Source organism: Dama dama, chromosome 9 (assembly GCF_033118175.1).
Source record: "Dama dama isolate Ldn47 chromosome 9, ASM3311817v1, whole genome shotgun sequence".
Classification (NCBI taxonomy): domain Eukaryota; kingdom Metazoa; phylum Chordata; class Mammalia; order Artiodactyla; family Cervidae; genus Dama; species Dama dama.
Window position 1 is genome coordinate 61641141 of NC_083689.1, and position 15882 is coordinate 61657022.

General features: G+C 38.1%; 1 protein-coding gene across 1 annotated transcript in view; it reads left to right on the forward strand.

Annotated features, from left to right (window-relative positions):
* The window catches only part of SPINK5 (serine peptidase inhibitor Kazal type 5), an 83179-nt gene extending 79851 nt beyond the window's left edge, over positions 1–3328 (forward strand). Inside the window, exon 34 of the mRNA XM_061149451.1 lies at positions 3184–3328. Coding sequence (XP_061005434.1) covers positions 3184–3192 — 9 coding nt within the window. The 3' untranslated portion in view covers positions 3193–3328. The remainder of the gene's footprint in view (positions 1–3183) is intronic.
* Positions 3329–15882: the final 12554 nt, after the last annotated feature.

Below are 15882 nucleotides of genomic sequence, written 5' to 3' on the forward strand. Positions count from 1 at the left end.
GAAAGTGTAAATGCTTGCTGAAAAAATTAATGGAGTGAAGTTGTGAATGATTTTAAAGACCTCCTGGGGATTGATGGAGAAGTTAGGAAATTCATTCACAGGACAAGACAAGTTGATGGAGAAGGATATTCTGACGTGCTTGATGAAATGGAAGAACATATTGAAGGCCATTGACAAGTATCCAAGAATGAGGAACTAGAAGAACTTACTAAGTCATCAACAGAGGGAGAGGAAAACAAAGAAGAAACTGAAGCAGAACCAGCAATGTAAACATTAGCAAAATTTGCCAGTGTTTCAAGCTGCACAAATATTAAGGCAAAATTATGGAGTATAATCCTTGAATGGAAGCCAGCATTAAAGTTACCCATATGATCACCAAAGGATTGCAACTTTTGCAGCAACACTTTGAGTTAGAAAGAGCAACAACTTCTAACTACAATATCCTTTCAAAAGTTTTCCTCAAAAAAGCCTTTTGCTATCAAAGATTCCTGACCATGGATATCAGCTCCTGACATCCAGCCATGCACACCATCACAGTTTGATGATACAGGATTGCTTGAAGCAGATGACCCTCTGGCTGATGTATTCAGAAAGTCAATGATAGCCTGATGCTATGTCACAAAACCTCCCTCTTTCACATCATCTCAATTACACAAGCATTATATTATATCATCACAAAAGGGGTGGGTACAGTGAAATAAGATATTTGGGGGGGTGGGACTACATTGACATAATGTCCTGTTTTAGATTTATTGTTGTTAATCTCTTACTATGCCTAACTTATAAATTAAACTTTATCATAGGTGTGTAGATATAGGAAAAAACAATATATATGAGATTCAGTTTACACTGAATATATCTATGGTCTCAGACATCCACTGGGGGTCTTGGAATGTATACCTCGGGGGTAAAGAGAACTACTGTATTGAGTTTAACGTTGTTCCTGGTGATGGCATATGAGTAATCTCCTCCTCAAGCAAGAGGATATTTGACTTGGGTAAAAATATCAGGAAGTTTCAAATAAGAGAAAAATTTTGTTACCAGATAAGTATAACTTCAGAGTTTTGGTGTTTTTCATGTATGAGACCTTTGGCAAATCACATAAGTAATGTAAACCAAAGTTCTCACCGAGTTACTGAAAATTTTTAGTAAATACTTTTAAGCATTTGGCAATAACGCTTTCACAATAATGGAATTAAAAATGATTCTACCACATTTGAGGATCTCAAGCAACACTAGATGAGACCATATTCAAAAGAACTACTCAGTAAGCACTGATATGGGAAAGTGGAAAAACAAAAGAGCTATAAGCTAGGTGTTTCTGCTTTTACACTGGCAGCTGGAAGGCAGGGGACTGGAATGAAATGAAGAGATCTTTGCTGTTTCTTCTTCTGGGTTAAAAAATCATTTATCTACTCTGGGTCTTTACACATGTATAATGAGAGGTTTTAAACTTTTGCCCTAGTCCCTGTATGGTGTTTGCTGTCTTACTACATATAAACTGTTAGTGGTTTGCTTCTCATTTTATTGCCAGAATATAGTCTCCCCATCTTACAAACACATCTGGTCACGTATATCTCAAAACAGGAAGGTAAAAGTAATCTTTATGCAAGTCCTACAGACCACACCTTAGACCATGCCTTGCTATAATCTCACGTAGACAACTTGATGAAAACTACTTTATAAGGAATTTGCCATAAAATAATACTAAGATGTTTTTATTCAAATAATGAAGTATCTTGCCAGAGATAAGAACAAAACGTTTTGTAAGTTCCTGCCTTTCATTTGAGGGTGTTTTCTTTCCACTAGAGTTATATAACGGATATTACTTATGGTTTTATCTGATGGAACAAATCTTTAGAGCAAGAGGTGTCCTGGGCATTTATTCAGTTCCGGCTAGATGATTGTTATATGATCTTGGATACACCAAAGTGGTATGGGTGGGTCCTGGCCCAGCATTGCTCTGATAACTATTATGGGTGTAAATCCTAGAGGCTGAAACTTATTGCCTGAACCTAGTTCATGAGTAGATGATTCTCTAAGAGAGTCTAGAATCCCAAGAATGAATAAAAGACCTGACAGTCACAACTTTCCTGGAAAAATAGACTGAAAATCCAACTTTTACTTCCTATTCTAAGAAATACTTTTCATTATATGGGAACTTCTAAGATTTATATAACTCTTTAGAGAGCTCCCTGTGCTCTTTCCTTTTGCATCCTTGTAGTAGATCTGTATTTAGAGCAGGGATCGTTATCTTTCCCATTTTAAAGAAAATCAGCCTGGGAGAAATCCTGCCTGTACCACAAGTTCATTAGAATTAAGTTCTGGGTCCGCTATAGACCTGATTTCATTTCTTGTGCTCTGCCACCAGCCTTTAGTTGTCAGGACATTCTGAAAACCGAGGGCTCTAGAAAAGGCATTATCTGAACTAAATAAAGATTAGCTACACTGGAAGGAAATTCCTATATTAAGAAAAATGTCAATACAATTTTGAGATTAAGAAATGACTATTCTTAATTCCATGACAAAGATTTTCAAGGATTCAACAAGACCATAAGTTGCCAAGTCAAATCAAAGGAACCCTTATGGGTTCAATGTGAGAACTAAAATGGAGGTTTGAGTTTGTAATAATAATGTGCTAGTGTTCCAGGTAGCACCAGCAGACAAGATGCAGTTACCATTTTAAAAACTTTAAATGTTGACTTAATGTTTTAAATGTTGATTTTAAGAATATACATGGATGAGTCAGGCACGAAGACAGCTAATTAAATGCTTATGGCCTAAAACTATAATGGTAAAGCATTAATTGTTAGAGGAATTAGACTTAAGTCCTGATCAAATATGAGACCTTGGCAAGTCAGTGAACTTCTCTGAAGCTCAATTTCTTCCTTTTTGAAAAGATATGAATGACACCTTCCTTCTTTCATTATCATGAGGGTCACAAGTAACCAAGAGCAGAGGTCAGTTTTGCATCCACCTCAATAGGTAAAATGTATTAGATACTCCATAAATACTCATTGAATCAATTAAATAAAATGTGAAAGTGATTTGAGATCCTGTACTCTTGGCAGAATGCAGGAATCGACGGATTTCTTTGACTATGTTACAATCATAAATGTATAGCCAGCATTTCTACAATGTCTTTGAGTTTCTAACATCTAACCTCTTCATCTTCTTGTCTAGGTCAAATGATGCAAAAGTTGATAAAAGCCATGAGGGAAAAGTGTACCCCAATTCTGAATCACCTACCTTCACCATCTGTATATACAAAGAATTCTTCAGAGCTCATCTTATTTACTATAGAAAGCAATACAGAACTGTTGGGAGAATGGACTCATTGACTTTCAGTCTATTCCATCTCTTTCCTCCTAGATTCTGTGATCTAAGGGCACAGAGACATCTTAACCAGTTTGTGCTGTGGAAGCCTCCTGATCACAATGCTGTCTGTTCAATTGCTTGTTCAATAAAAGTAAACCCAGCAGAATGCCATTTCTGGGATTTTTTTGTCACAGTCTGGATAATAGGAATTTTTTTTTTTAAGAAACTCAATTAACTATACCCTTTTCTTTAATCCTTTTCTCAAATTCTAGTTGCTCTCAGAGTTTGGAAGAAATGTCTAGAAGAGAGGTGGGGAGGTAAGGGCTCCTAGGCAGCCAACAGCTATCAAGTCAAACAACCAGCTATGACTCAACTTCACCTTCAGTTACCTTACCAGCTCCTCTATCTAGCTTCTGTATTTCCATGGACAGCATAACTATCTCAGGTACTTGGGTCTCATCCAATGACACAAATTAGTAATTTCTCATAGTAATCATGTTACCTCGATAATTTCCTGTATCAGGGCCTTGAACCCATATGTAGTCTGGAGGAAGACCAACGCAACAAGAGTAACCAATGTATGCAAGTCTGAGCAGCACTGACTAGTAGAAATATAGTAGTAGTTATGTAGTAGAAAATTTCAAATTTTCTAGTAGCTACAAAAGAAATGGGTAAAATAAATTTTAGGAATATGTAGCCCAATATATCAAAACTATTATCATTTAAAAATACATACATAATGTTATAATCATAACCAATATAAACTTTTTGTTACTAAGTCTTTGATATTGGTATGTGTTTTAGACTTCCAGCACATTGCAATTTGGACCAGACACATTTCAAGTGCTCAAGAGCTACATGTAGCCGGAAGCTACTAGTGACCTATTACACATAAGAAAACCACTAGAGAAAGTGAGCACTAGACAGGAGTGGGACAGAACAATGTGTAAGCTCCTGCCTCAGTGCTGAAACACTGTCAAGCTCAGACTCTTGCTACAGCTTGTACCTAGTTATTGTTCATGTGCAGATTCTGTGCTGATGCTGAACACACAGCATCAGAAGGAGGAACACAGCTGAACACAGATGGAGGAAAGTAAAAGTGTGTGTCACTCAGTCGTGTCCGACTCTATGCAACCCCATGAACTGTAGCCTGCCAGGCTCCTCCATCCATCGGATTCTCCAGGCAAGAATATTGGAGTGGGTTGCCATTCCCTTCCCAGGGGATCTTCCTGATACAAAGACTTGGGCTTCCCTGGTGGCTCAGATGGAGGAAGCTATGGGGAACCCATTGTGCTTCAAACTGTTCTCAGCTCTACAGCTGTGCCAGGAATAGTTGGCTTACCTGGATTTGGGAAGTTAATTTTGTATTTATTATGCTGTCCTTTTTCTTTTAGATAAGTTGCCACTAAGCCAATTATAGCAAAATTTTGTGATCTTTGTCCTTTTTAACTAAAGTGAAGATAAATCATTCCCTAGGTTTTTTGTTTTTTTCCTATGATATCATTTAAGAAAAAAGAAAGGCAGCTTACATATCATTTATCAAGCATGAAAACACAGAGCCATTTTAGGGGGGAAAAAGGGAGAAAACAACACTGCTATTTTCTTTGGTAATTCCAGGACATACAGAATGGGTTTCGAGATTCTAGAACATATGAGATTGTATCTCTTTCCTGGTTATTTCTGGGAAATCCAAAAACACTATTTTCCTGACCAAGATACACAATTGTTTGAGAAATAGTTACTTTATTATATCACTATGAATATTTTATTAAGATAAAAATAGCAAATTCCTTGTACTGCTTTGATCATTATTGTGATTATGGTCATAAGGTTACATGCACAAAAGACTATATTATTGCACACTCAAGACTTAAGCAACTTTTGACAACCATATTGAGCATCAGGGAAAAGAGTGTGGCTTAGAGATACTGTGAAGTGAAGGACAGGGGAGTCTAGAACTGGATGAGACACAGGAATGGAGAAACGCCTAAGGACCCAGTGAAAGTCAAGGGTGAAGCGGGGATACAGAGGTCAGGAATGGAATGGGGACCAAGGAGGCTCAGGAATTGGGGTTAAGGATGTGAATGTGTGAAAGCTGTTTATTTTGGAGACACAACCTGGAGGCAAACATAAAATGTCACCTGTGTCCAAACGGTCACAAGAAAATAGCTGCATTAAGTATTAAGTAAACTAATTTCTGGGTTGCTTCTTGAATTATATCTTGATATCCATATGGGAGGCAAATGAAAACCAGACCCATCTCACTGAGGTTTCCCAAACCAGCCCTAAAATTCTAAACCAGGAAGTGAGAAATGATCCTGAAATGGAACTAAAGAAAGCCAAACTATTTCTATTATCTCTTCCTGCCACTACCACAGACTGACGAACTTCTCTGTAACTGATATTTCAGATTTCATTTGCAGAATGTGGGTTTTCAGAAACTACCACTTTCAGACTCCTTATATTTCCTGTAAGGAACTCACCTGAAGTTCCCTCTCTCTCTCTCAAGGCTTCAGAAAGAAGTACAGAGAGCACTTGTGTAGAGTACAGGCCAACAAATTTTCCACTGAAGTGCCAGATAGATCTTGTGAGACATACAGTCTCTGTCACAGCCACTCAATGCTGCTGTTGTAGAAATATATGAATTTACATTATGTAAGTTCATATGCATAGCTGTGTTCCAATAAAACTGTATTTACAGAAACATGTGGTGGGCCAAGTTTGACCTGTGGGCTGTAGCTCAGTAATGGTTAAGAAATCTGTCTCTTTAGCTACATGTAAATCAATGACATTAGAAGGCTCCCTCACACATACACAAAAATAAACTCACAATGGTTTAAAGACATAAATATAACACCATAAAGTTCCTAGAGGAGAACATAGGCAAAACATTTTCTGACATAAACCATAGAAATATTTTCTTCTATTAGTCTCCCAAGGAAAAGAAAGAAAAAATAAACAAATGGGACCTAACCAAATTTAAAACATTTTTGCACAGTGAAGGTAATATCAACAAAATAAAAATACCACCTAGGGAACAAGAGAATATATTTGGATACATTGTCACTGACAAGGAATTTCCAAAATATACAAACATCTGATTAAAAAAACAAACCCAATCAAAAGATGGGTAGAAGATCTAAGCAGACATTTTATCAAAGAAGACACACAGATGGTCAACAGGCTCAAGGAAAGATGCTCAACATCACTAATCATTCAGTTCAGTTCAGTTTCGCAGTCGTGTCCGACTCTTTGCGACCCCATGAATCGCAGCACGCCAGGCCTCCCTGTCCATCACCAACTCCTGGAGCTTACTCATTAGGGAAATGCAAATCAAAATCAGGATGAATTATCACTTCACACTGACCAGAATGGCTATATCAAAAAGGATACAAATAAAAAATGTTGGCAAGGATATGGAGAAAAGGGAACACCTGTACACTGTTGGTGGGAATGTAAACTGGCTCAACCACTATGGAGAAGAGTATGCAGGTTCCTTAAAAACTAAAAATAGAACTACCATATGATTCAGCAATTTCACTCCTTGGTATATGGCCAGAAAAGACAAAAATGCTAATTCAAAAAGATACATGCACCCCTAATGTTCACAGCTGCACTATTTACAATTGCCAAAACATAGAAGCAACTTAAGTATACATCAATAGATGATTGGTTTAAGATGTGGCTTATACACACACAGACACACACACACACACACACACACACAATGGAGTATTACTCAGCCACAAAAAGAATGAAATACTGCCATTTTCAGCAACATGAATGGACCTAGAGAATATCATACTAAGTAAAGTCAGACAAAGAAAGAAGTATTATATGGTATCACTTATACGTGAGGTCTAAAAAAGAATGTAAATAAATCTACATACAAGACAGAAACAGACTCACAGAAAAGAAAATCATAATTACCAAAGGTGAAAGGAAGGGGTGGAGGGATAAATGAGGAATACAAGATTAACAGATACAGACTACTGTACATAAAGGCTTTCCCAGGTGGCACAGTGGTAAAGAATCTGCCTGCCAATGCAGGAGATGCAAGAAACAGGGTTTCCTCTTTAATAAGTGGTGCTGGGAAAACTGGTCAACCACTTGTAAAAGAATGAAACTAGAACACTTTCTAACACCATACACAGAAATAAACTCAACATGGATTAAAGATCTAAATGTAAGACCAGAAACTATAAAACTCCTAGAGGAGAACATAGGCAAAACACTCTCTGACATAAATCACAGCAGGATCCTCTATGACCCACCTCCCAGAATATTGGAAATAAAAGCAAAAATAAACAAATGGGACCTACTGAAACTTAAAAGCTTTTGCACAACAAAGGAAACTATAAGCAAGGTGAAAAGACAGCCCTCAGATTGGGAGAAAATAATAGCAAATGAAGCAACAGACAAAGGATTAATCTCAAAAATATACAAGCAACTCCTGAAGCTCAATTCCAGAAAAATAAATGACCCAATCAAAAAATGGGCCAAAGAACTAAACAGACATTTCTCCAAAGAAGACTTACAGATGGCTAACAAACACATGAAAAGATGCTCAACATCACTCATTATCAGAGAAATGCAAATCAAAACCGCAATGAGGTACCATTACACGCCAGTCAGGATGGCTGCTATCCAAAAGTCTACAAGCAATAAATGCTGGAGAGGGTGTGGAGAAAAGGGAACCCTCTTTCACTGTTGGTGGGAATGCAAACTAGTACATCCGCTATGGAGAACAGTGTGGAGATTTCTTAAAAAACTGGAATTAAAACTGCCATATGACCCAGCAATACCACTTCTGGGCATACACACTGAGGAAACCAGATCTGAAAGAGACATGTGCACCCCAATGTTCATCGCAGCACTGTTTATAATAGCCAGGACATGGAAGCAACCTAGATGCCCATCAGCAGATGAATGGATAAGGAAGCTGTGGTACATATACACCATGGAATATTACTCAGCCATTAAAAAGAATTCATTTGAATCAGTTCTAATGAGATGGATGAAACTGGAGCCCATTATACAGAGTGAAGTAAGCCAGAAAGATAAAGACCAATACAGCATACTAACGCATATATATGTAATTTGAAAGACGGTAACGATAACCCTATATGCAAAACAGAAAAAGAGACAGAGATATACAGAACAGAATTTTGGACTCTATGGGAGAAGGTGAGGGTGGGATGTTTTGAAAGAACAGCATCGAAACATGTATATTACCTAGGGTGAAACAAATCACCAGCCCAGGCTGGATGCATGAGACAAGTGCTCGGGCCTGGTGCACTGGGAAGACCCCAGAGGAATCAGGTGGAGAGGGAGGTGGGAGGGGGGATCAGGATGGGGAATACATGTAAATTCATGGCTGATTCATGTCAATGTATGACAAAAACCACTACAATATTGTTAAGTAATTAGCCTCCAACTAATAAAAATAAATGAAAAAAAAAAGAAACTAAAAAAAAAAAAAAGAAACAGGGTTTCAATCCCTGGGTTGGGAAGATCCCCTAGAGGAGGAATATGGCAACCCACTCCAGTATTCTTGCCTAAAAAATTCCATGGACAAGAGGAGTCTGGGGGTTACAGTCTACCACAAATAGTCAGACACAACTGAGCAACTGAACACACAGACACACACACACACACACTTTACATAAAATAAACAAGCAACAAGGATTTACTATAGCTCAGGGCACTATATTCAATGCCTTACAGTAACTTATAATGAAAAATAACCTGAAAAATATATATCTATATAGATAGATAACTAAACCACTTTGCTATATACCCAAAACTAACGCAATATTATAAATTAACTACATTTCTGTTTTTTTTTTTTAAAAAGAATCTCTTGTCCTTCTTTGTAAGTTATTAGTAGTTGTCTTCTCTTTGCTCCTTTCTATTCATTTAAATGTATACATTTAAACCACACTTCTTATTCTATGAAAATAATAATAAAAAGTAACAAATGTTGACATTTAAACATTTAATATGTGCCTAAAACTGAGACAAGCACATAGTCAGACTCACATTTGTACCCCAATCCAACACTCTTTGTGGCCTTGCTGGCTGGCTTTGACCAAGGCCAGGCTCATATATAGCACAGATTATGGTAAATGAAGAGAATGTCCCCTCAAAAACACTCCCTGTGACCTTTACCAGTAATGGATAATACTTGTTTTCCTCATAGTAAAGAGCATAACAAGACATCTTATTCTTTCCCTGATACCATCCTGGCACAGAAATACCTTTTTCTTTCCAATATTGTAATTAAAGTTCAATATAAATAATATGTGACCATAAGTCACTCTTCAAGCATGAAGGCAGAACAGAGAGAAAGACTTGGTCATCTGAAAATCAGTCATAGGGAAAAGAAATCTAATTAAAACACTAGTCATCCTTGAGGGACTTTTCACAAGATGGTAGTTCCTTGTGGATTATTTTGAGGGATGATGTGCTATCTTTCTCCAGGCTATTCTACACACTCTGTCCTATTACAGTCCTTGTAAATATCTTTCAAGCCTAAAGACAGTTTACTTTTTAACTTCTTTTCTTTAATGGATTTTAGACCTTCTATCTTTTCAGTGGACTTTTTCAATGGCCTAACAGACATGATTGTCGCCATCTTTTTCAGCCCTCTCTTTTTTAAAAAAAATCTTCCAATGACCTCTTTGAAACACAGATCTCCTTAATTCCTCAGTTTAAAAATTTTTTGTTTTTTTGGAAAATTCCTACTAAAAGCAACCAGGGTGCACTAAAACACAGTAAAACAAGACAAACCTGGAACCAAGGTATTGTCTTCCCCACTCCCTTTTTTCCTCTGTTCAGTTGTCACTAAATTTATTAACTCTTTGGTTTAAGCCATCATCCTTTTATGACTGACTGTAACAACTTTATACATGATCTCCCTGCAGAGTACTGATCTGAAATCCAAATTTGGTAGTATTATGCATAAAAACTTTAAGTGGTTTCTCTAGCCCCCAAGATGAATACCAAACTCCTCCTGACATGCAAGGCCTCTGTCTACCTCTTTAGTCTCAGCTCTTATATTATCCTCTTTTCCTTCTACCCTTGAATAATTTCCTGGAATTTATTTATATATGTCCTCTCCTCCTAACACATCCTTTTTATTCACCTCTTGTCCTTGTCCCATTTTTTTCCTTCCATCTCATAAGGTTCTTTTCTTTAAACTCTAGGATAAATTTATTCTCACCTCATAAAAGGTGCGGCTTTTTTCCTAGAAACCTTCCACAACTTCTTTCCCCTCTGAATGTGTATTAATTATTCCTGTCTTATGATCCCATAACCTCTTCTCCCTACACCCAGATTACCAGCTGTCTTTGTTTCCTAGTTGCTTATTTACAAGTCTGTCTCTCTCACTAGACTGTGACTGCTTTAAGAGAAGAAGAGATGGTTTAATATTCTTGCTTTTCTTTCTAGTTCATACATACTGTAATACTTAACTTGGAGCTATTACTTATTAAAGTTGTTGGGTAAAGCTATACTCGTTTAGAGCTTTAAAAGGAAATTTAGAACTAAGGCCTCTTAGTTACTGTCAATGATATAAAGCCTACAAGGACTTTTCTTTGCAAAAACTGCTGACAATGATGGTTGGAAACAAGCTAGTTAAATGAAAATATGAACTTATAAAATGTATCTCCTCCCCAGACAAAGGCTAGATTCAGGAGGTATTTCTCAGAACTATTAGAAAAGGCTGTAGCTAAAGAGGAATGCAAAAGTAGTAGCAGCCCAGAAAAAAAAATAAGCTATGAAGTATATTGTTATAATTAACCTTACTTTCAACTAATTAACTGCTCTTAATCAGCTAAATATATGATACATAGTAATAAAGAAAATCTCAATTATTTTATTTCAGGCTGATAAACTCCTAGATGGACAGAGCTAGAATAAAACTACCCATGATTTATCCAGCATGTTTAATATATAGGAATCCTAAAGCCAAAAGAGAGGAAGTGATTTTCTGAGCTTACCCAGATGGCAGTAAATGAGATATAAATTCAAGTAAATGGTTTTTAATTTCATGTCCCTTACATCACTCCCTCTGGCCTCATGAACCACAGTTCTACACTTTTCATGCAAATAACTATCCATCTGATTATGTTTTCAGAAAAAAGGGTGGCGTTTATATCCACTGATCCTAGAAAACTATTCATTACTTACAGAAATGTCACTTCTGTTCATTTGTGGAACACTTCAATTCCAAATCTATGGGGTATGTGGCAGGAGAAAGTACACAGGCAGATTTGTTAGCAAAGAGTAACAGAATTCACAATGAAAAGTAAATTCTAATGACAACACAAAAGAAGGCCTGGGAATAGTAATGAAACAGAAAACTGCCAGCTAGTATATTCTCATCTTGATTTTTTTTTTTGCTCCTAAAATTTTGAGTGAGAAAAGTTGCCAAAACTCCATTGCAGAAGTCTGTAAAATGAGCCGTTGACAATTGTGCTTACAAAGGATATTTGCTTAGGACCCAGCCTCTGTTCACAAGACAGCCATTGATGAATCAAGCAGGAAATGCCACATCCGGCTCTGCCCAGACGCTTAGAAGATGTGTAGGCATTTAGATAACCTCCAGTTATAATTGCCCATTGAAGAATTTCTAGTAGAGCTCTTCTCCCCCCATATTAGCACTTACTCAGAAGCACAAGATAAGACTCGAAAGAAGAATGGAATCTTGATACAGTCATTTTAATGTCAGTAAGTCAAACAAGAAATAGTAACACAGCACCAACAACTCAAGCAGTAGTTAAAAGCTATTAACTAGTTTTCTTTATATCTTTCCTTCACCATCTAGCACAAAGCTTGCAAAAAATGATATGAATTTTTGCCTTAGAGGGTGTTTGAAAATAAACTGGACAAAAACATAAAATAGGTAAAATATTACTCCCAGTGTTGCAGCAAAAATAGAAATAGAGTTTTTCCTCTCCTGAGAACAAGGAAAGTAAGGGGAACAAAGAACAGACTAAAGAAGAAACATAAATGGGCATGAAAGAGTTAATAACACCTAGTTTTATTTTTTTTCTTTTAGTTATTTTATTTAAAAGAAAAAAATTATTTAGTAAAATGCTGCTTTGTTTTCACCGTGTATTCTCACTAAATATTCATGATCAACCTTGAAGAAAAATCATAGGATGAGGTAAAAATATCATTGAAAAATTGATATAACAAAGACAAGATATTATAAGCACAGTAGGAAATGCGAACACAAAGTATGAAAATTTCACTAAGAATGCCTTTTTCTTGACTGCCCTATCGAAAAAAAGTTTTTTTTAAAGTTTTACTTTAACTGTTACTAACCTGAAGCAACAGTTAGAACTGGACATGGAACAACAGACTGGTTCCAAATAGGAAAAGGAGTACGTCAAGGCTGTATATTGTCACCCTGCTTATTTAACTTATAAGCAGAGTACATCATGAGAAATGCTGGGCTGGAAGAAGCACAAGCTGGAATCAAGACTGCCGGGAGAAATATCAATAAGCTCAGATATGCAGATGACACCACCCTTATGGCAGAAAGTGAAGAGGAACTAAAAAGCCTCTTGATGAAAGTGAAAGAGGAGAGTGAAAATGTTGCCTTAAAGCTTAACATTCAGAAAACTAAGATCATGGCATCTGGTTCCATTACCTCATGGGAAATAGGTGGGGAGACAATGGAAACAGTGTCAGACTTTATTTTGGGGGGCTCCAAAATCACTGCAGATGGTGGCTGTAGCCATGAAATTAAAAGATGCTTACTCCTTGGAAGGAAAGTTATGACCAACCTAGACAGCATATTAAAAAGCAGAGACATTACTTTGCCAACAAAGGTCCATCTAGTCGAGGCTATGGTTTTGCCAGTGGTCATGTATGGATGTGAGAGTTGGACTGTGAAGAAAGCTGAGTGCCAAAAAATTGATGCTTTTGAACTGTGGTGTTGGAGAAGACTCTTGAGAGTCCCTTGGACTGCAAGGAGATTCAACCAGTCCATCCTGAAGGAGATAAGTCCTGGGTGTTCATTGGGAGGACTGATGCTGAAGCTGAAACTCCAATACTTTGGCCACCTCACGCATGGAGCTGACTCATTGGAAAAGACCCTGATGCTGGGAGGGATTGGGGGCAGGAGGAGAAGGGGACGACAGAGGGTGAGATGGCTGGATGGCATCACCGACTCGATGGGCATGAGTTTGAGTAAACTCCGGGAGTCTGTGATGGACAGGGAGGCCTGGTATGCTGTGATTCATGGGATCGCAAAGAGTCGGACACGACTGAGCGACTGAACTGACTGACTGAACCTGACACTGTGTAAATTACATCCCACACCTACCACCCCTTAACTCTATGCAAATTACATCCTGTACCTGGGGCTTTCCTTCCTGGCACTCCTTTTGCAGACCTTGTCAGGCAGTTGTCGCTCAGTCATATCCGATTCTTTGCAACCCCATGGACTGCAGCACACCAGGCTTCCCTGTCCATCACCAACTCCCGGAGCCTACTCAAACTCATGTCCATTAAGTCAGTGATGCCATCCAACCATGTCATCCTCTGTTGTCCCCTTCTCCTCCTGCCTTCAATCATTCCCAGCATCAGGATCTTTACAAATAAGTCAGTTCTTCCCATCAGGTAGCCAAAGTACTGGAGTTTCAGCTTCAGCATCAGTCCTTCCAATGAATGTAATGAAATTAATGAATACAAACAGACCTTGTAGCTTTCTGCATTTCATAAAGTAGGCCCAGTAGGATGCGCATGCAAGACTCCCTACTTTGTTCTTTATCACTTACCTCAGACTTGGAGCCCCATCCATAGGGTCCCCTCAGATCCCCCCTGTGGGGAGGTGGGGGTAGGGTTGGGGGACAACCACTGTTCTTGAGGCACCAGCCTGCTGCGCTCTCTCGGCTTGGCCGGCTGAGGATCAAAATGGCCTTTCTACTTCCTCCAGGCTTTGTGTTATTTATTTGGCATCAGAGGGCAGAGAAAGCCAAGATTTGGGTGGTAACATTAGCAGCTTGAGTACTTTAGAAACGAATGCAAAAACAGAAGAAATTAAATTTTCAAGAGAAATCAAAAGGACTGAGTTCTAACACTGACCGAGACAGCTGCTGGCCGCTTCCTGAAGAGGCTGTTGAGTGCATGCCTGTACAAAGTATCTGCTGAACCCTAGACTCAGGCGTTTCTCAATCTCAGTCAAAAATCACCCTGTCTCCTGTGTGGCATGGGGTAGGGAGCTGGCTGAGTGAAGGGGGCCATTTAAGGCTGGCATGCACGGCTGAGATGCAGGCGGCAACAATGGCTGTCCAGAGTTAAAGGGCCTGCTCTCATTTCCCATGCACTGCTTACGCATTTCAGATCCTCACATACTCCAATAATGAGACTAAATCTCCTCAAATCCAAGCAGAATGAACAGCTCAGAATCCTGTAATTTTATTTAGAGGAAAAGATAGATAGTATTGCATATCTACATTTACTGATCAAAACTGACACCTACTCTGTGGAACCACGTTGGGGGTTGCTAGGAATCCACATTCAGTGCATGTCTGCACCAAGGCCTGGCTGCCCCAGAATCGCAGGCAACCCAGCAGTTTTGAAACAAAAACATTGTGCCTGTTAAGGAACTGGCAGTAGAAATAGGTGTGGATTTACTGATGGGTTTTTTGATATGGGCAATGTATTATGATGATGTTGAGTTTAATGTAATTCTACATACTATTTTTAAATCCTTAGTTACTGAGTAGATAACGGAAGAAAGAGAAATGGAGTCTTATTAGTTTGTTGAGCAGATTCATTTTTCCTATGAAGATTTCCAGAAAGAGAAGAACAGGGGAGGTAGATAGGCCATTCTTCTTCAACTCTGGATTTAAAGGAATGAATCAATGAAACAAAGTTTAAAAAAAAAAAAAAAAACTTCATGGAGAGGAAAGCACATACACAAATTAAAACCTAATTGTTAAGAGATTAGATGGTGTGAAAATTATACAGGATATGAAGACTCCTAAATTTTCCTGGATTGGGTTACTACTGACAGCTATTAGCACAGTGAAGCTGGAGAGAAGCTTAAAAATGAGATTAAGCAGCAAGATTTTGGGGGAGCAAGTTGACCTGGAAGATCCTACAGGATGCCCAGAAGGCACTCCCCAGTAAACAGTAGAGAGCTGAGTCTAGGACCCAGGTAGCAAATCTTCCCTCACCTTATTTGGGAAAGTAAGTCAGGCCAGACATGTTGACTTAGAGCTGTGTGCTCTCGAGAAGATACGGAGTAGCAGGAAGAATCCTGTACTCAAATCAGGAGATCTGGTCCACTGAACGGCCTCATCATGGTACTCTTCCTCTCAGGGCCTCACTTCCTTTTTTTCTTTTCCAAATTGACTTCCATGGAAACTTGAAGTGCATGGTAGAAATGTTAATACTCTTGAGCCCTATATATCTTCCATTTAAGTTACCTTTTTTAAAAAAAAAAAAATCTGCTTATTTATCATTTGCCTCATAAAAGTACATCTGAGTGTGGAAAAAGTTCCCTTTTTAAATTTGACAACAATAACAAAAATGACAAACCTA